This window comes from Lagenorhynchus albirostris, chromosome 10 (assembly GCF_949774975.1).
Source record: "Lagenorhynchus albirostris chromosome 10, mLagAlb1.1, whole genome shotgun sequence".
In the NCBI taxonomy this organism is placed as follows: Eukaryota; Metazoa; Chordata; class Mammalia; order Artiodactyla; family Delphinidae; genus Lagenorhynchus; species Lagenorhynchus albirostris.
In genome coordinates, this window is record NC_083104.1 from 92,170,792 (window position 1) to 92,191,716 (window position 20,925).

General features: G+C 45.3%; 1 protein-coding gene across 6 annotated transcripts in view; it reads right to left on the reverse strand.

The window, feature by feature from the left end:
- The window catches only part of GMPR (guanosine monophosphate reductase), a 149,762-nt gene that overhangs the window by 30,417 nt on the left and 98,420 nt on the right, over positions 1-20,925 (reverse strand). For 5 of the 6 annotated variants that reach the window (XM_060163646.1, XM_060163647.1, XM_060163648.1 and 2 more), the window contains 2 exons: positions 3,077-3,196; positions 791-874 (listed from right to left, as the gene is read on the reverse strand). In XM_060163646.1, the coding sequence (XP_060019629.1) occupies positions 791-874; positions 3,077-3,121 (129 nt within the window). In that variant the 5' untranslated portion in view covers positions 3,122-3,196. Of the gene's footprint in view, positions 1-790; positions 875-3,076; positions 3,197-9,741; positions 9,910-20,925 lie in introns of those variants that run through there. The other variant, XM_060163643.1, reaches the window with a different exon arrangement.

A 20,925-nucleotide genomic window follows, 5' to 3' on the forward strand; every position in this document is an offset into this window, starting at 1 on the left:
TCCCACCAGCAATGTAGGAGGACTCCAATTTCTCCACATCCACGCCAACACTTTTTATTATCTGTCTTTTTGATTAAAGCCATCCTGGAGGGCATGCTGTTTATTCCGCTCCATTATATTCAGCTCCAATTATAACAACTTGCTATAATTAGGTATCTTTTCTGGTCAAAAGGCACGTTTAGAACGGACCCGTTCCCCCGAAGGAAACACTGCTAGGTCCTCTGCAAGTTCTCATGATAGAACACTTCACTTCTCAAGGGAAAACAGATATTCCTTGCAGGTAAATTCTAATGTTTTTTAAAAAAGAATACAGTACAGGCTTCCTTGGCAAATTCTTGGCAATGATCAACGGCTGGGGGACCACTACTGCCTTCCTGCAGTTTCTCCTTAGGACTCTGTGTGTCTATCTGCTGCCAATTCAAATCCTTTTGACAACCCGAAAGATTTTCTTCCGAGTAGCATGGACATATATACACTACCAAACGTAAAATAGATAGCTAGTGGGAAGCAGCCGCATAGCACAGGGAGATCAGCTCAGTGCTTTGTGACCACCTAGAGGGGTGGAATAGGGAGGGTGGGAGGGAGACGCAAGAGGGAGGGGATATGGGGATATATGTATACGTATAGCTGAATCACTTTGTTATAAAGCAGAAACAAACACACCATTGTAAAGCAATTATACTCCAATAAAGATGTGAAAAAAATAAAATAAATAAAACAAAAATGGAAAAAGAAAAGATTTTCTTCCCCCTGCAACAAATGTTAATTTATAACCAGGGTGGAGTCATACCTGCAGACATTCTGGGTGATTAGCGGCAAAGAGCTTCCAGTCATCCAGGGTGTAATGCTTGTGAACTGCTGTAAGCATGGAGTGCTACGAAATAAAACAGCACCATTAGGACGAGAAGTCAAGGGAGTTCCACTCCCCCTTCCTCCATATGGCGAGCGTGATCCACCAATACAAAAGAATCCGGTGTTCCAGCCCTTCAGGCTTAATTTGCTTTGAATATGCTCCTAGGAGGCCCGAACAGATGAAAGTGTAACTAGGGAAATCACAAAACCGTGTTTTCCACTCTAATCTGATCAGACAACACAGCATTCAAGATTTAGGAGGCAATGCCAGGAGGCAGGGGGGTGGAATAGGGAGAATTCTCAGAGCCCTGGGCAGCCCACACTTGACTGAGGCCGAGAGCAGCACAGAGCGCTGGTCCCCTGCCCATCAGCAGGGCAGCCTGAGGGCAAAGTTATGCTTAGTCAACCCCAAAGAAGCTCAACTTCTACCTGAAAGCTTTTCTTTGGGTTCACAATCTAAACATCTCCTGCTAAAAGCTAAACCCATCAGGCAGTTGGTATTCTTGAGGGAGGGAAGTACATAAATCATAATCCTAAATCTATGACTATCAACCCGGCAAGTGTTTACTGAACACCTACTTTGTGCAAGCGCTTCGCATACATTATTTCATGTGCTTCTCAGGACTTTGTATAGCAATAGTAGTTTCGTGGGCAGAGATGGGGCTTAAGAAACTTAAGTTTAAGAAATTTAACAATCGCTTGGCCAAAAAGGCGCGAAGGCCAGAATCAAACTCAAATCTGAATGCGGAACCCAGGCTCCTCCTCCTGTATCAGGGCCTCGCTCCTAACTTCTCTCAATCCCCTCTCCTAAAATTCTACGACTTTATTAATGCAAGACACTAACTCAGTGGATCTTAGAAATGGAAGATTCGTGGGACCCGCACGTGATTAGCTATTTCAGTGCCTACTGTCTCATTCATGGGGAGTCTTTCCTGTGCAAATGGGAAGAGCACAGCAAGTTCTCCGTTCTTCATGGACTACTAATCTGATATGTGAATTCATCAGGGCTACTTATTGCCCCCTGATTCCATGCATTTTTACGCAAACACGTAATTCATTAGTAGCAACGGCTGATCACAGCAGAGGGAGGAGAAGATAGGGAGCAAAAAATACAAATTCCTTTTGCAATTAATTTATTAGCCTCTGGCCCAAAGCTCACTGGGGGCTAAGGGCGGACAGACGAGGCAACTGATCCTGGACTCAGACAGACCACCCCCCACTCCATTTGTGACTTCATAATTTGTTTGAAAATCTCCCTTCTAATCACGGGCTAATAATGAATCCCAGCACCTCCTGAGGTTAGACATGCTGTCCACAGCAAGAAGCTCTTTCAACTAATTGGATTTATCTTTTCACTTGGCAGGCATTAGCTACGGAAATAGATGCACATACTCTGTGCATCAGAAGCAGACATTTCACATCTATGATGAATAAATGCACCGAACCTTGGACACAAATGCAGACACAGATGTGTGAGATGAAGATTTTGCCCACAAATAACTTTGTTTTTATTTTTCTAAAGCCAGGGCGCTAGCTACTCCCTTTACAGGCAACGAGACAGCAGCTGGTTCAAGGGACCCTGAGCTTGTACTAGTATCTGGCGGTGTAAGTTGGGAGACAAATCCCTTATTCTGGAGTCAGTCTGGGTTTGAAATCTTGGCTCAGTGACTACCTGCCTAAATGCCTTGAGCCAAGTGACCTCTCCTCTCCTTCTCTGCCTCGATTTCCTCATCTGTATAAGGAACCCACCTGTATGAGCTGTGACCGCATCATACACATTACAATCAGTGCTTGGCACCTAAGTTTTCTCCATAATGATGTAATAAATGCTACAGAACAGACGAAGAGGTTGTCTTCATTTTAAAGGTGCCGTCACTCTTCTATTAATACAACACTCATCCAACTGTATAATATGGCACAATGTCCAACTTCTTTTTGTGTCTCTAATTTCCAAAAGGATCACGAGCATTTTCAAGAAAGAAAATGGATGCAGGTCTAGACCATCTCCCTGAAGGCAAAGTCCAGACTCCATCCACCTTCTGACGGAAGAGAGAAAAAGAAGTGTCTGCAGCAACACTCAGACTCAGAACCAAACAGTTCGGCCGCAGCGAATGACCTGAAGTGTCTCACTTTTCTCCTCTTCCCTGTGTCTGAGCAAGTCCAGGGTGGGCTACTGACCACCTGTCCAGTGTGCTTCTCAGAGGCAAAAAGCCCGCCGTCCTACCTGTGACATCACCACTGCCATCTCAAACGTCCCCACGGTGTCCATGTTGGCCACAATGATGGGAATCCCCGAGTAGGTCTGCTTCGAGTTCCGAAATGTGAAGCTTCGCTCGAGATCCACCTGTTGCAAAAGGGAAAAGAAGTCCTTGGCTCGTTATGTGATTTGGGTAGACCTTCTAGAGTTTGGAGCAAGTGGAAAGGACACAAAGGAAGTGTAGGTCCCTCGGTCCCTGGATTCTCTTAGGGGTTGGGCCAGGGGTTCCAAAGACAGGTGAGTCCCTGAGGAAAGGGAGGCCTGGGTTGTCATCCAGGTGCAAAAACTGAGCTGGGGTCCTTACAACCCTCAAGCACCAGTACAAGGCACTGCGTGCTCCCCGCTTCAACAGCCCCTCCCACCCCCCTGCCACCTCTGGCCCCAGCCCGGTTCATAATAGCCCGAAGCACCCACATACAAGTCACCTTTACCCCCTTCCTAGCACTGGAGGAACAGCTCCCCTTCTGGGAAAATCCACTCCACTCTTCTCTGCCAACCAAGGCCCTCCCTTTAATTCTCACCTTCCGAGAGAACCAGGCAATCCAAATTCACCCTGCAGTCAGCTGCAACCCGTAACTCCCTTAGCCCTTCAACCTTCTCAGCTATTTTGTAACTATCAGCATCTTTCAAAGAGCCAGGAGGAAGGACACTGCAGCCATGTCTGTGCACATAACCACTCGTTCCTTTGACTTGCGAACAGCTCCAATTCTACCATAACTCCGACCTCAGCGTATTTATGACCAACTCAAGCGACAGGGAATCCAGAACGAGAGCTAGGCCAGGAAGGCGGGCTCAGCAAAAGCAGTGGGTAGGGCCAGGCGCTGGCCAGGAGCTAGCAGGATCGAAATCGCTTCTTCCACCCAGGGCAGATCCCGGGCCTGTGTGCGCACAGATGCAGTGGCTCATCCTTCCCCTGCTCTGCTCTTATCCCAAGCCCCCCACCCCACCCTCCGGCAGGCTCAACTTCCCAGGCTGGTTTCTGGCTGGGTTTGGGCAATGGGGTCACTGGTGGGACATGGGAAGACAGTGGGGGAGGTGGCCCTGGGTGTAGCCAGAGCAGTTCTCCCAGACCCCCTCTGCCTTGGCCTGCATGGCCTTGGTCCCAGCTCAGAGTGATCCCAGGCCTTGGGAACCTCCCCTTTGCGAGTGGGTTGTCTGCTGCCAATCTCTGGGGTCCCTCGGTATTCCATCCAGTGTCTCAGCTGTGTCACAATGCCTTGTATTAAATTTCCTGTTTTAAATATTCAGCAATGTTCGTTTCCTCAGCAGGACCCTGAGGGATACAGCCCCTCCTGGAAAGGGGCACTTTCCCAAGGAGAACTGGCAGGACAAACACAGGTGGAAATCTTAAGCTTCTGCAAGAATCTGGACCTACATTAATCCTGGCTGACTGAGGACAGCAGCGGTAATCATTTCCTACCAGTATTTATCTAGAGGCTTCTTCTATTTTTTCGTTGGAGGTAACTTTCACCTTGCCATCAACATGTCAGAACACCAGGGGGCACCTCAGGTCCTTTTCACACCTCGCGCTCCCCCACCACAGAAGGCTTCCTGGGCTAACAAGGTCATAAACATGGCAGCGCTGGCCTTAAACAGCAATCAGTGAGGGGAGATGAGATGCTGTCACTGCCGGAGCACTTGTGGAAGGCAGCTCATCCCTTTCCCCACTTCCTTCATTACCATCCTTGGTTCTACTGCAGTGAAGCAAGTTCGATCTGCATCCTGAAAGGTAACTGAGGGGATCTATTAGTTGCACCCTTCTGGGCTGCTAATGGCGTGGACATTTTGGCTTTGCAGGCTTAAAACAATCGGAATTCCTTGGTCTCAAATTACTTATACTCCTTCCAAGAAACGTGAGGAGGGCTGCCACGCTCTGCACCCAGCTGAGCTCAGTGGGTTTTTCTTGGCGCTGCAGAACAGTTCTCCATGGAAAAGGTCAGCCTTGGCAATGAACTCTTCCCCTCACTTCTACTCTCCTGCATACGGCGGAGCCTATGCGATCCTTAATTCTAGGAATGAGAAATAAAATATCTTCCCCGACCTTATCCACGCAGACGGAAGGACACAGACACACACACACCCGAGACGACCAGCTGTTCACGGAGAGAAATATTTTAAATATTCTAGCCACCAGAAACAAAACTTGGCACCTAACCTGCCACAGCTGGTCCACGCACCAAATATAGCACCTCCAAACACTCTCTCTGCTAAGCCTGGTTTGAAAGGGCACAGAAGCCACCCCTCTCCGGCCTCAATAATGCATGTTTCTGCTGTTCTTTAAACATACCTTCGTCATAGTCCTGCAGCCCAACATTTGGGGGCCCCAAAATACAAATAGAGGCCCATCTGCCACGTTTCTAAACATCTCAACGTTATGAGCAACGTGTAAGAAGCTGCTACACAAATTTTGTTCTATCCTCCTACCTTTACAACACAATTTCATTAATGACCTGGAAAGCACCAGAACATGGTGCCACGGGAGCCAGCCCTGGCCCCGTCTCTTCCCACGCACATCCTTCTGGGCCCACATGGACACCCCAGTCTGCACACTTAGCTCCACACACACACGTCCATCCCCGCAAACAGCGGTCACCTGGCCACTCTGAGGTTAGAGGCGAGCATATCGGCCGCAAGGCTGGCCCTTGGGAAACACACCTGGGGAAGAGGCCCCCCGTGCAGGCCTTGGAATCAGCTCGAAATCATGTGGGCAGGAAATCCAGGATCCTGAGTATCTGGAGCATGGCCTAGAGGGAAAGGCCCAGCCCTCAGCCCTGCCCAGTGAGGAGGGGACGGGGGAGCAGAAGTGGAGCCCGGGGCAGGGGCCTCTTTTCCCTAAATCTATGGCTGGTGTGATTAAAGCAATTCTCTTATTAGCTTATTCATTATCTGTCTCACCTGTAGACTGTAAGTCGCAGCGTAAGGGCAATGCCTTTCATCTCTGTGGTCCCAGTGGCTCAAAAAGGGTGGAATAAATTAATGTCTGGCTGAGGGGTAAGGATGAGATTGTTTTGGCCCCCAGCCTTTCAGGGCAATGCGTGGTAGGCCCCAGCCCGGCCCTCTGAACGTGCTCGGTCCCCTGGAAGTTTCACCATCAGGTGTCAGGATTCAGAGATGCGCACGCAGCCACACACAGTACCAGAGAGCCACGGGGTTCCACAAATGCAAAGGCTCCGGCGGCCAGCCTGTGTGCACACCAGAATCACGGTGGGGTGGCTCCCCAAATACACATGCTCAGGCTACCCCAAACTTAATAAATCAGAACCTTTGTGTTGGAGACCACATGTGTATTTTGGAGTGTCTCCCCAGGTGATTCTGATGCATGAAGAGGAGGCCTCATCACACCCTCCAACGTCACAGGGCAAAATTTACAGAAGCTGGTACGGTTTGAACTGTCTCCCCAGAAAGGTATTGAAATACCAACCATCAGTACCTGGGCACGTGACCTTACTTGGAGCTAGGGTCTTTGTGGATAATCAAGGTAAGACGAGGTCGTTAGGGTGGGCCCCATTCCAGTATGAACTGGTGTTCTTACAAAAAGGGGAAGTTTGGACAGAGACACACAGAAAGGGAGAATGCGGATTCAAGAGGAAGACAGACATCAGAATGATGTATCTACAAGCCGAGGAACACCAAGGTTATGTGTAAACACTCCGAAGGCAGGAGAGAGGCTTGGAAGATTCTTCTCCCTCACAGCCCTCAGAAGGAACTGCGAGACAGTACATTTCTGTTGCGTAAGTCACTCAGTCTGCAGTACTTTGTTACGGCAGCCCCAGGAAGCTAATACAGAGCCCCGGTAATAAAATAACTAGCTCAGAGCTTGGAAGAACCCGGGCCTTCTTTCTCCCAGCCGATAGTCTCTCTACTCTGCCATGGTCTCATTCCCCTCGGGCCAGCCTGCTGTCCACTGAAGCTGGACCAGAACCGGTCCACTTGTCACTGGACTACTGGTGAAAAAACGACTAAGGAGTCTTAAGGAGACTGATAGCTCGTCAGGTCATGTCTTTTCTGTCCCAGGACAAGTAAGTGGCCAATTTTCCAGTGCAAATTCCTCCACTGTCTGACTTCCAAAGTTATGGTTGTGTTAAGTTTGTGGTTTTTTAAAAAAATCTTCCTAGTTTAAGGACTAGGGTGGGACACTGGAATAAGAAATGGGTCCCAAGGAAGAAAATGCTCAGGGAGTCAAGGGACGATGTCACCTCCCCAGTGTGTCAAAGAAAGACAAAGTTCTTGCCCAATGGACAACCATGTCACTTCCTCTGAAAAGATTACCCAAATGCTCCCACACAGCCCTGTGGCCCTTTATTCTTGTGGCCCAAAGCCTTGTGAAGACATGAGCATGGGCAATGGATGGGCAGTGAGGATGACTGCCGATCTGTTACAACCACAGGAAGGCAACCTGGGCCATCTCCACCTGCAGCCTTTGCCTCTGGGAGTTGACCTCAAATTCATTTTATGTGACACTTGTGGAAATCCCCTTGCAGAAGCACTAAACCTCCGAGTGGAAGGGCACTCTGCCTTTCTCTCCATTTCCTGCTCACAGCAGCAGGCCCAGCTCTTAGCAGAACTGCTGCAGTGATAAATCTTGTCAGTTGTCATAACTCTGCCTTCCCAGCCAGACTCCGCTTCCACAGGGTATGCTTTACTCTCCTGGCTCCAGTGTTTTCTCTCCTGGTACCACTCAGATCTGCTCTCTGGTTAGGCTCAAAGTCCGGTCATTTACCATTTAGTTTCAAATTTACACTCAGGTATCCTTCTGCCTGGAGGCATACATTTAGGATTCTATCTGGTCGTACAACGCAAAGTTTTCATCTGCTTACAAGAAATTTCAGGCGTCCACAAGCAAACTGAGAAAACCTTGAGAGGGGATTAGAGGTCCACCTAGATCCCTGAACATCACTGAAGCAGGCAGCCAGGTGATACCGGGTGGCCAGCAGGCAGCTAAACCATGACGGGAACCAAATGGAAAGGCAACGCCAGTGAACTCAGGTTTCCAGGCAGGGACCTGGCAAACGTGGAAATATGAAAACACTTCTCAAGGACACAGAGACCTCACTGCTATGTGTGCATGTAGACTGCAAGGTGTCATGGGAAGCTGGGACATTAACACTTTCAATCAGCCCAAATTATGAAACCAAATGATGCACGACAACGTCACACGATTCCCTGGGAAACAGTAATTCGTTTTATTACATAATCCTGAGTTTCACCTTCACAAGAGGTTTCCTGCTTCAGAAAATACACATAATATATCCTTGTTTTAAACATATAACTTTTCTTAAAGTAAGTTTCTCTCTACTAAGTGAATTGTGAATATTCAGACTATTGAGGCCAACAAATTACTAGTCTGCCCAGAATCCCCGCATCTCATCTTGGCCTGGACTCAGGTACCAGCTACTGCTTAGACTTCAGGAGACCAAGGCCTGCGATCGCAGCTGTTTATTGTTCTTCTAAGTGTCTGCCCCCGCTCTTTAGCACCCGGGAGGACACAATAGAGGACAAGAACTGAGTTGAGCAATCCAGGGGGATAAGGGTTAATCATTCCTCGCCTCTTCCAGTCCCGGCTCCAGCTGCCAACCCTCCCGCTCGAGAAGGTGAGTTGGGAGGGCCTGGTCATTGGCTAAAGCAGCAGCAGGCTTCCTTAATTCAAACAAGCCCTCAGCTGGCGGCACCAGGCACTGCAGTTAGGAGTCAGGCGGGGGCACCGGCAGGCAGCCCGGGGCCTCGCAAGGGGATTTATTTATGGTCCGGGGAGCGGGACGGATGGAGCAGTAGGCTGGCTCGGTCTCCTGCTGTTTACTTCTCCAGCCCCCGCTTCCAGACCCAGCAGTCTCCTCCCCTTCGGCTCCAGCTCTCGGCCCGCCACGCAAAGCCACGGTCACCGGGATACACGACTCCGGGGGGCTCTGCCTTTGTGTGCAACTAGTTTATCCTTCACAGCTTGACCTTCCTCCTGCCCTCCTCCCTGGCTATGTCCAGTCTGGTCTCCACCTGTTCCTCAAGCTTCGCTCTCATTAAGGCAGGACCAGCAATAACGCCTCCACCCCTACTCCCGCACCCCAGTGCTCCCAGCTTCCCAAACGCTGGGCTGAACTGAAGCGGTCCGGTAAGTGGGTACCATCAGGCACAGGTCTGCAGCCCCACTCCCAGAAATCCACTGAAACGCAGAAAGTAAACCCTGAACTTTTGCCCCGGCGTTTCCCTGTTTTGCAGACGTTTTTTAAAAATTCCATTGCTGGACCTGTTACTAAAGCAGCCAGAGTTCCCCGCACTGAGAGACACTGCCCCAAAATCTCCTCTCCCTTTATACTTCGTCTCTGCTCTGTGTACCACCCCCACCCCCCACCCCCACCATCCTCTCTAAGTCACTTGGCCCCTTGGTCTTCGCTCCTCTGGGGTCTAGTTCTATTGCGTGCCTCCCCTCGTCCACACGACCGGACGGATTTAGAATTTTAGGCCGTTGTCGGACCCCTTAAAGACACCTCCAGTCCTGGCAGGGAACCAGCTGCCCTTGCCCCTTGTACAGTGGTGAGGAGGGCAAAGGGGGTCAGCGTCCCACAGAAAAGCTGGCAAGGCTGGCACATCCCAGCGCCTTGCACCCACCTCCCCCACGCCACCCGGGCAAAAGATCCCACCTCGGCTCGGCTCTTGAGGCTGCTTCGCTTGGGTCGGAGCAGGACATCCTTGAAATCCAGCTTGAGGTCGGCATCTATGCGGGGCATGGCGCCGGCGGCGCGCTCGGGCCGGCGCGGCGGGAGCCCGCAGCTCCTCCCTGCGGCACGGGCTAGGGGGCGGGAGCAGCCGCGGCTTGCGGGGGAGTGGGGAAAGGGGGCGGGGCGGCGGGAACGCGGGGCTTGCTGTGCGGCGGCGGGTGCTCGGCCGGGCGCGCACGCCGCGCCCTTAAGGCCTGCGGACACCTGCAGCCGCGATCGGCCCGCCCCGCGTCCTGGGGGCTCCGCCCCGGCCCCGCTCCCGCCCCCCCGCCGCCGGCCCCCCCCCGGCCGGGACCCAGGGCATGGGGGAGGGGGAGGACCGACGAGTTGGGGACAGACCAGACGCATGCTAAGAAACCCGCTTGTGTGACATTTTTAACCACCTCCCGCCCCTGTTGACGGCCTTGCTCATCGCGATGACCGAAGTGGCGGGGATTGGGGAGGAGAGGGAATGCACACCGTCTTGTCTGTCACCGACGTCCCCTATAGGGAGACTGGGCATGTGACCGCCTTACCCGAGGAAAAGTCCTCCCCTTGAAAGGCTTCCCTTCTCCTTTCTCTACATTCAAGCCCCGTGCGCCCATCAGGTGCTGAGTCACGCCTCTCACGTGCCAAAAACTAAGAAATCCCTGGGAAGTTGGATCGAATTAGGACAAGAGACTGGGCAGGTGAATGTATTTAGCAGCAGTGGGCTTGTTGAGGCAATTTTTGAATTCCCTTTGGATTTCAGGGGTTGGTTGGTTTGCATAAAAGTGTGATGGGTGTAGTCAGCGCAGATTCTGGGATTCGAGGGACCTGAGTCCCTCTGAGAGTTATGGGTGATATCAGTTTACTTTTTTTTTCGCGGTACGCGGGCCTCTCACTCTTGTGGCCTCTCCGATTGCGGAGCACAGGCTCCGGACGCACAGGCTCAGCGGCCATGGCTCACGGGCCCAGCTGCTCCGCGGCATGTGGGATCTTCCCGGACCGGGACACAAACCCGTGTCCCCTGCATCGGCAGGCGGACTCTCAACCACTGCGCCACCAGGGAAGCCCGTCAGTTTACTTTTAACTCACTTGTTGACCACACGGAGCCGTCATTATGCATTAGGAACATGCTTCAGTGCTTGGCCTGCACCTGTTCGTTCACTCCACAACAACCCAAATGAAGGAGCTGGTTTGCAGATAAGGCAAATTAGGACCGTATAAAGGAAAGAATTTGGCCAAGGTCTCAGTAAAGTTAAATATAAATCTCTCAGTCCTTAAAACTTACTACAACGTTAGCTAAAGCTGCTTTTGTCCTGGGACCTCTCTGCCTGGGTTCAAAACCTGACCCCACCACTTTATAGCTGGATGACCTTGGGGGAGTCAATTTCTCTAAACCTCAGTTTTCTCATAAGTCAAAAGGTGAAGAAAAACGTTTAATGCTAACCTCTCCCAGGTTTTTGGGAGAATTAAATTGTGTGTGTCTCCCATAGTTACTCAATAAATGGTAGCTATTTATTTGAGGTCACATGTAACATTATGGACTTTATGCTTTATATCCTCAAACTAGATTGCAACCTGCACAAGGCAGGGACCACCTTTCATTTTCTTCAGTTGTCTGTAGGCTCGACCTGTTCTCAATGAACTCATATTTGGTACAGCTGACCATAAAGACACATCAAAATATTCATTTAACACAAATTCTGCAAATGATAAAATTCTTAGCCATCCCACTTGCTCTCATCATCTTTGTCCCACAGGAAGTTCTTGAAGTTCATGAAAGGAAACGAAGGTTATCTGGGAGAGAATGAAAGTTGCCACAATTAGTTGAGCCTACGAAATATTTATGACCCTTATTGGATCGTTGTGAGGCCACCAGCTGGGCCGCTTATTTTCAAAGTAGTGAAAGGGAACTTAATTCTGATCTTAAGTTCCTAATTAACAAAATAAAGGGCTTCCCTGGTGGCGCAGTGGTTGAGAGTTCCCCTGCCTGTGCAGGGTACATGGGTTCGTGCCCCGGTCAGGGAGGATCCCTACATGCCGCGGAGCGGCTGGGCCTGTGAGCCATGGTCGCTGAGCCTGCGCGTCCGGAGCCTGTGCTCCGCAGCGGGAGAGGCCACAACAATGAGAGGCCCGCATACCTCAAAAAAATAAATAAATGAATAAAAGTAAAATATAATTATTCTATGGTATGGTTATTTAAAAATGATCGTCCCAAGAGGGAAAAGAAACTAACCTTATTAAGCATCTACCTAGGGTTAAAGTTACAGGGGTGAATGTGGGCTTTATAGTCGTTATTACCTACGATGTCTTAAAGCAGCGGTCCCCAACCTTTTTGGCACCAGGGACTGGTTTCATGGAAAACAATTTTTCCATGGACATAGGTGGAGGGGGGGGATGGTTCAGGCAGTAAAGTGAGTGATGGGAAGCAATGTGAAGCGGCAGATGAAGCTTCGCTCTCTTGCCCGCCGCTCACCTCCTGCTGTGCAGCCCGGTTCCTAACAGGCCACAGACCGGTACTGGTCTGCTGCCCTGTCTTAAAGGAAAAGTCTCCTTAGGGTGACATTGCTCGTTTACCGGGATGGTACTTCTCCTCTTGGTTTCTTGCCCACTCCCTTTCTATTAGGATAGAGACAGAAGCTCACTTTGCACATTTCATTTCCTTTCCTTCTGGAATGTTCCATCATACCTGCCCTCTTCCCAGGCACAAAATCATGTTCCAGGGGTCTCAGCTAAGAACTTAGAAGGGTAGAGGGGAAATTATTTTTTCTCTCCTACAATTTGTTAATTTAAGTTACAATCTTACCTAGTCTGTATGCAGTGTTGAAATAGTCACAAGAACATAAGGCTCAACCTATTTATAATTTAAATTTATTAGATTTATGAGTTATTTAAACACATGGGAAGATTTTACTTAAGTCAAACAATTGAAGCACTAAACGGAAAATGAATATATTAAATTTAAATATGCAGTGTAACATGTTTATAGAAATTTAATTACATTTATGAACAGGACTAAACATTTTCAAAGGCTTCTTTATGGTAAAATTTGCTAAACTTAGAATAAGATGATTAGGAACCTAAATTTGAAAACTTAAAGAATTTGAGGTTTTAAAAGTGTAACTTTTTTTTTTTTTGGATTTTAGCAGTCGTATTCATTTCTATTGCTATGTAACAAATTACAAAAAAATTAGCAGTCTTAAAAACACAGTTTCTATAAGTCAGAAGTTTGGGCCTGGCATACTCGGGTTCTTTGCTTCAAGGTTTTATCAGACTGCAATGCAGGTGTTAGCTGGAACTGTGATCTCATCAGAACCTCAACTGGGGAAAGACCCGCTTTCAAGCTCTCTCAGATTGTTGTGAGAATACATTTCCTGCAGCTGCAGAACTGAGGATTTCAGATTCTTGCTAGAGGCCTCTCTCCGCTCCTAGAGGCTACTTACAGATCCTCGCCATATAGGATTCTCCAACATGTCCACATATTTCCTGAAAGCATGCTTCTTCAGAGCTGGCAATAGAGAGAATCTGAGTTTGCTAGCAAGATGGAGTCCTGTTTAACAAAATGTAATCACCAGAGTAATGTTGCATCACTTTGCCATATTCTGTTGCGTAGAAGCAAGTCATAGGTCCCACCCACACTCAACAGGAGGGAATTATAAAAGGGCATGAGCTCCAGGAGGTGGGGATCGTGGAGGCAACCCTAGGACCTGTCTGTCACACCAGTTTTTCTACTATTTTTTTTTTTTTCTGTTCCAGGATTCAAATCAGGATTTCAAACGGCGTTTCATTTAGTAGTCAGCACCAAAAGCATCCTTAGTCTCTTCCAATCTGTGACAGTTTCTCAGACTTTCCTTATCATTCATGACCTTGACACTTTTGAAGAGAGTTGGTCGTGTATTTTGTCCCGCAATTTGGATTTGCCTGATGTTTTCTTAATGTAAGACTTGGGTTATGGGGGGGTGGGTGTAGGGGGAGGGGGATGCCACAGAGGTGAAGCACTCTTCTCATTGTATCATATCAGGGGTTCATAATATTAATGTGGCTTATTACTGGCGATGTGAACCTTGATGACTTGGGTGAGGTGTGTCCGCCAGGTTTCTCCACTGTAAAGTGACCATTTTGCCCTGTCCATGCTCTATTCACTAGAAGCAAGTTACTAAGCCAGCCCACACTCAAGTGGAGGGGATTTAGCTCCACCTCTTGGAGAGAAGAGTGTCAAAGAATTTGCTGATATATGTTAATACCACCGAGCAATAAATACCACCGAGTAAATAAATTTGGGGAGATATTTTGAGGCTGTACAACTATCCTATTTCTCACTGAAGTTTCTTCTATTAATTTTAGCATTCATGACTGATAATTTTTTATCATTTGCTTTTTCCCTCCTCTACTAATATGAAAGTTATATTCTGTTTCTATTTTTTATTCAGTTCCTAGAAATTATAACATGTGTGTTTAGCTTATTAAGTTCGTTAATAAACTTAATTTTAAATTATCAAAATCTTTACCCCTGTCCCCCAATAATATAAGGATCTGAGAACACTTTAAGTCCATTCATCCCATTCCTGACTTACATGCTATTTTTGTATGGTATTTTGAGTCTCTCTGTCATTTATTTATTTTTACCCCAATAGATCATTAGATAATATCATTGCTGCTGCTGCTGCTTTTGTTGTTTTTAAATCACCATCTAATTACTTTTACCTATATGTTACCACTTTATCCTTCTTGCAACTCAGTCCTGCTAGGTGGGATGGATCTCTTATTCTGAAGAATATTCTTTAGAAAATTTTTTAGTGAGGTTTTGCTTGTGACAAACTCTCAGTTTTTATTTATGTGAACATGTCTTTATTTTGTCCTCATTTTTGAATAATATTTTTCCCAGGTATAGAACTCTAGGTTGGTAGTCATTTTTGTCAGCACACTGAAAATCTTTCTCCAATGCTTTTGGTCTCCACTATTGCTGTAAAGAAGTCAGTTGTAAATCTAACTGTACTTCCTTTAATGGAGGTAGTACTGCATTGAGGCTACAACTTCTCAAGCATCTCCCCCTCTTTCCTTTTTTTGACTATTCTGCTCAATAGTCAAACAGCCCTCTTTGCACTCAGCTGAGAAGTGGGGAGAGGTTGGGACTTGAGTGTAGATCTTCCTCATGCTAACCCTGAAGATTTAGTCCTCTGGGGTCCCCACTTAGTGTGGGCAGGGTCTTCTAACAGACCCTCTTCCTTGCATGGGTCAGATGCTGAATTGAAGTAGAGGTGAGTGGTGTCAGCAGATGCTCCCAGGGAACACGAGAGGCTGATGCTCAATTAATGTGCTTACCTCTCCAGGTACTGACTTTTGGGCAAAAACTGGCCCATGAGCTTCCAAGTGCGTTCAGTTCTACGATGTTGAACAAGCTTCAAGTTGTTGTTATTTTAAGTCCAGTATTTTTCATTATTTTTAGAGGGAGGGTTGATCTGTACGACCTAATCCATCATTAACCAGCAAATAGAACTTGACAACAGTCACTTAATCACTAAGGTTTATGGATTAACAGTGACTGGACCAGCTGAGTCATTTGTCAGACACAAGTTTGAAGGCAAGTCACATTTGATAAAGTATGGCTACTGGTCCTTTCCATTTCTTGAGTCATTACTCTCTACTTGCGCCTACGCTAAACCCTTGAGGTGCATTGTCTCCTTTGATTATCAAAACACAGCTATGAAGTGCAGCCTATTTTTATTCCCATTTAACAGATAAAGAAACAAAGTGAAACAGAGCTGTTCAAACTAGGATCTGCCTGACTACAGACTTCCTCCAGGCAAGCCCTCTTACCTATAGTGCCTCCCAAAGAAAAACAAAAGTCTATGTCAAATTGGATAGAGAGACTCCTCTAATTAAAAATATATCTTGGAGACATTACTTCATACCTATGAGGATGGCTATTACTTTAAAAATGGAAAATGCTGGAGAAGAGGTAGAGAAATTGGAACACATGTCTTGCTGGTGGGAATGGTACAGTGTGTGGAAGATAGTTGGGCAGTTCCTCAAAAAGCTAAACACAGAATTAATGTATGATCTGAGTATATACCCCAAAGCACTGAAAGTAGGGACTCAGACACTTGAACATCAATGTTCATAGTAGCATTATTCACAGTAGTCAAAAGATGGAAACACTTCACATGTCCATGGAGAGATAAATGGATAAACAAAATGTGGTATATTCATGCAATGAAATAGTATCCAGCCTTTAAAAAGGAAGTAAATTCTGGTACATTCTTTAACATAAATGAACCTCAAATACATTATGCTAAGTGAAATCAGCCCAGTCACGAAAGGACAAATATTGTAAGATTCCACTTATATGAGGAAACTAGAATAGGCAAATTCATAGACACTGAAAGTAGAAGAGAGGTTACTAGGGGCTGAGAGGAAGGGAGACTGGGGAGTTAGTGTTTGATGGGTACAGAGTTTCTGACTGGGGTGATGAAAATTTCCTGGAGATGGAAAGAAGTGATGGTTGTATAACATTATAAATGTTCATAATGTTGCCGAATTGTATATTTTAAAATGGTTAAAGTGGTAAATTTTGTTATGTGTATTTTACCACAGTAAAAAATGTCATGAAAAAATAAATGAAGTAAATCATGGTATTTTTTTTAAAGTATCTTCTTGATATAATACATTTCATCCTGCCTCACCTCCCCACACCATATCCCACCTTAATTCAGTTCTTCTAAAGCGATATCATTTGGGGGTATACAAGAACATGGTCCTAATCCTATAACCATTTACTGAGAAATGGTCTATGTAGGTTTTCCAAGTTCCCATTTGAACTCAGTTAATGTATACTCTATTCTCAATGGATTTGAAATAGCACACCAAAAAAAAAAAAAAAAGTCTGCACAAAAGGATATATAGATCATGGAATTAAGGAGAAAGGAAAATCATATGAGGGGAATAATAAAAGCCAGAGGTAAAATGATCACATACAAATGCATCACATGTTGCTAAAGCTAAAAAAGACCTCCAGATTTTGGTCAACCTCCTAGAGTAATGGAAATAAAAACAAAAATAAAAAAAAATGGGACCTAATGAAACTTAAAAACTTTTGCACAGCAAAGGAAACCATAAACAAGACAAAAAGACAACCCTCAGAATGGGAGAAAATATTTGCAAATGAAGCAACTGACAAAGGATTAATCTCAAAATATACAAGCAACTCATGCAGCTCAATATCAAAAAAACAAACAACCCCATCCAAAAATGGTGGAAGACCTAAATAGACATTTCTCCAAAATAGACATACAGATGGCCAACAAACACATGAAAATATGCCCAACATCACTAATCATTAGGGAAATGCAAATCAAAACCACAATGAGGTATCACCTCACACCTGTCAGAATGGCCATCATCAAAAAATCTAGAAACAATAAATGCTGGAGAGGGTGTGGAGAAAAGGGAACCCTCCTGCACTGTTGGTGGGACTGTAAATTGATAGAGCCACTATGGAGAACAGTATGGAGGTTTCTTAAAAAACTAAAAATAGAACTACCATATGACCCAGCAATCCCACTACTGGGCATATACCCTAAGGAAACCATAATTCAAAAAGAGTCATGTACCACAATGTTCAGTACAGCACTATTTACAATAGCCAGGACATGGAAGCAACCTAAGTGTCCATCCACAGATGAATGGATAAAGAAGATGTGGCTCATATATACAATGAAACATTACTCAGCCATAAAAAGGAATGAAATTGAGTTATTTGTAATGAGGTGGATGGACCTAGAGTCTGTCATGCAGAGTGAAGTAAGTCAGAAAGAGAAAAACAAATACCATATGCTAAGCACATATATGTAATCTAAAAAAATGGTACTGATGAACCTAGTGGCAGGGCAGGAATAAAGACTCAGACGTAGAGAACAAACTTGAGGACACAGTGGGGGAAAGGGAAGCTGGGATGAAGTGAGAGAGTGGCATTGACATATATACACTACCAAATGTAAAATGGATGGCTAGCGGGAAGCGGCTGCATAGTACAGGGAGATCAGCTCGATGCATTGTGATGACCTAGAGAGGTGGGATAGGGAGGGTGGGAGGGAGGCTCAAGAGGGAGGGGATATGGGGATATACGTATAGATATAGCTGATTCACTTTGTTGTACAGCAGAAACTAACACAACATTGTAAAGCAATTATACTCCAATAAAGATGAAAAAAAAAAAAAAGACCTCCAAATATGACATTCAGAATTCTAGGACCAAAATAGTGGGAGAAGAATGAAATGTGCTATGTATAAAATAGATAACTAATGAGAACCTACTGTATAGCACAGGGAACTCTACTCAATGCTCTGTGGTGACCTAAATGGGAAGGAAATCCAAAAAAGAGGGGATGTATGTACACATATAGCTGATTCACTTTGCTGTACAGCAGAAACTAACACAACATTGTAAAGCAACTATACTCCAATAAAAATTAATAAAAAAAGAATGAAGCGTGGCTACACAATTCAGTGGCCATAAATATGAAAACAAAGTCCTGGATCCTTCCTGTCCCTGAAGTGAGATTTAAAAGGCATTTCTCTCATGGGTCTTTGTTAAGAGAACATTGTGGATGGAAACATGAGGAATTTCACATGATTTTTTTCTTATGACATTTGTCTGTGTAGGTAAACCCACAGCATAACACAGGGAAAGCAATTCTGTAGGTAAAAGATCCTATTATGTAACTCAAATATTTCTTGAGTCACTAAGCTGTTTCCATAAATGGGACAAATTATCAACCTGTCCTCAAAGATTTCATCCAGGGACCAGGGTAGGTACTAGTGACTAAGAAAGAGCCAGTGCTATTTACAGGGCTTGCAAACTTGCTTTCTCACCTAAACCTGACCTGTCTGGTTTAACGAGCACAGTGTTTTTGTTTTGCTTTTTTTCCCCTTTCTTTTTTGTAATTGCAAGTGCACGCTATTAGCAGATGATATATTTTCCAGTTCAGGGCAGATCCCACCAGTTCCCACCATATTACCCCCAGCCTGATTTACATATTTATTTTGCTTGCCTGACCTCTGCAGACATTTATTTGTAACTTTGGAATGACTTCACACCTGTTAATTATTGCTGTATAATAAACATACCCCCTGCCTTTTATTGTTATTACTCAGCTGGTTAGGATTACTGTGCTCCATCACCTTGAGCATTTCACTGAGGTTTGTGTGATACAAAAGCCAACTAGTGAATCAATAACCTTTTTGCATGACATTTGGTTTGAGAATTTTAAGCGTTACAGACCTTAGGATCTTCTCATATGAGACATGCTTTTCTTTTTCTCATTGACCATTACTATAGGAGGTTGAGCCTAAATCAAAGTGTCCAACTTTTTCCCCCTGTGGCCTCTGTCCTCATTAACTATGCATTTGTGATGATGATGACAATCTCATTGCATACCTATTGATTCACTGGATTCGTAGAGCACCGTTCTCCAATGCCTCCAAGAAACTTTAAACAAAAAAGCGATCTAATTTGATTTCTACTTCTAGAATGTGTCTCTGGGGTTTGTAACAGAACCCAGGAGCACCAGAGAGCTATTTTAGGCAGAACCATGCCTCGGAGAGAGAGCAAACAGAATGACAAAGGCCTTAAGTATGTGATACGTGTTTGGTACACTACGTCAAATATTTTAGAATCTTCAAATAAAAGGTGCTGTTAAGTCCCTTGGTGATAACATTCGGCTGAGTTGCAGGAAGACTGGATTATTCCATTAGCTCAATTTTCTTCAATGTTGCGTTCCATGCTATACCCAGACTCTTCTCATTTTAAAACATTATTCAGTGTTCTTGCTAGCTTTGATGAAAGGAGAAAATCACCTACTCTACTTTCTTTTTTTTAATTTTTTAATTTAATTTTATTTATTTTTTTATAAAGCAGGTTCTTATTAGTCATCAATTTTATACACATCAGTGTATACATCTCAATCCCAATCTCAGCACCCAATTCAGCACACCACCATCCCCACCCCCCACAGCTTTCCCCCCTTGGTGTCCATACGTTTGTTCTCTACATCTGTGTCACAACTTCTGTCCTGCAAACCGGTTCATCTGTACCATTTTTCTAGGTTCCACATACATGTGTTAATATATGATATTTGTTTTTCTCTTTCTGACTTAATTTACTCTGTATGACAGTCTCTAGATCCATCCACATCTCAACAAATGACCCAATTTCGTTCCTTTATATGGCTGAGTAATATTCCATTGTATATATGTACCACATCTTCTTTATCCATTCGTCTGTCAATGGGCATTTAGTTTGCTTCCATGACCTGGCTATTGTAAATAGTGCAGCAATGAACACTGGGGTGCATGTGTCTTTTTGAATTATGGTGTTCTCTGGGTATATGCCCAAAAGTGGGATTGCTGGATCATATGGTAATTCTATTTTTAGTTTCTTAAGGAACCTCCATACTGTTCTCCATAGTGGTTGTATCAATTTACATTCCCACCAACAGTGCAAGAGGGTTCCCTTTCCTCCACACCCTCTCCAGCATTTATTGTTTGTAGATTTTCTGATGATGCCCATTCTAACTGGTGTGAGGTGATACCTTGTTGTGGTTTTGATTTGCATTTCTCTAATAATTAGTGATGTTGAGTAGCTCTTCATGTGCCTCTTGGCCATCTGTATGTCTTCTTTGGAGAAATATCTATTTAGGTCTTCTGCCCATTTGTGGATTGGGTTGTTTGCTTTTTTAATATTGAGCTGCATGAGCTGTTTATATATTTTGGAGATTAATCCTTTGTCCGTTGATTCATTTGCAAATATTTTCTCCCATTCTGAGGGATGCCTTTTCATCTTATTTATGGTTTCCTTTGCTGTGCAATAGCTTTTAAGTTTCATTAGGTCCCATTTGTTTATTTTTGTTTTTATTTCCATTACTCTACGAGGTGGATCAAAAAAGATCTTGCTGTGATTTATGTCAAAGAGTGTTCTTCCTATGTTTTCCTCTAAGAGTTTTATAGTGTCTGGTCTTACATTTAGGTCTCTAATCCATTTTGAGTTTATTTTTGTGTATGCTGTTAGGGAGTGTTCTAATTTCATTCTTTTACATATAGCTGTTCAGTTTTCCCAGCACCACTTAATGAAGAGACTGTCTTTTC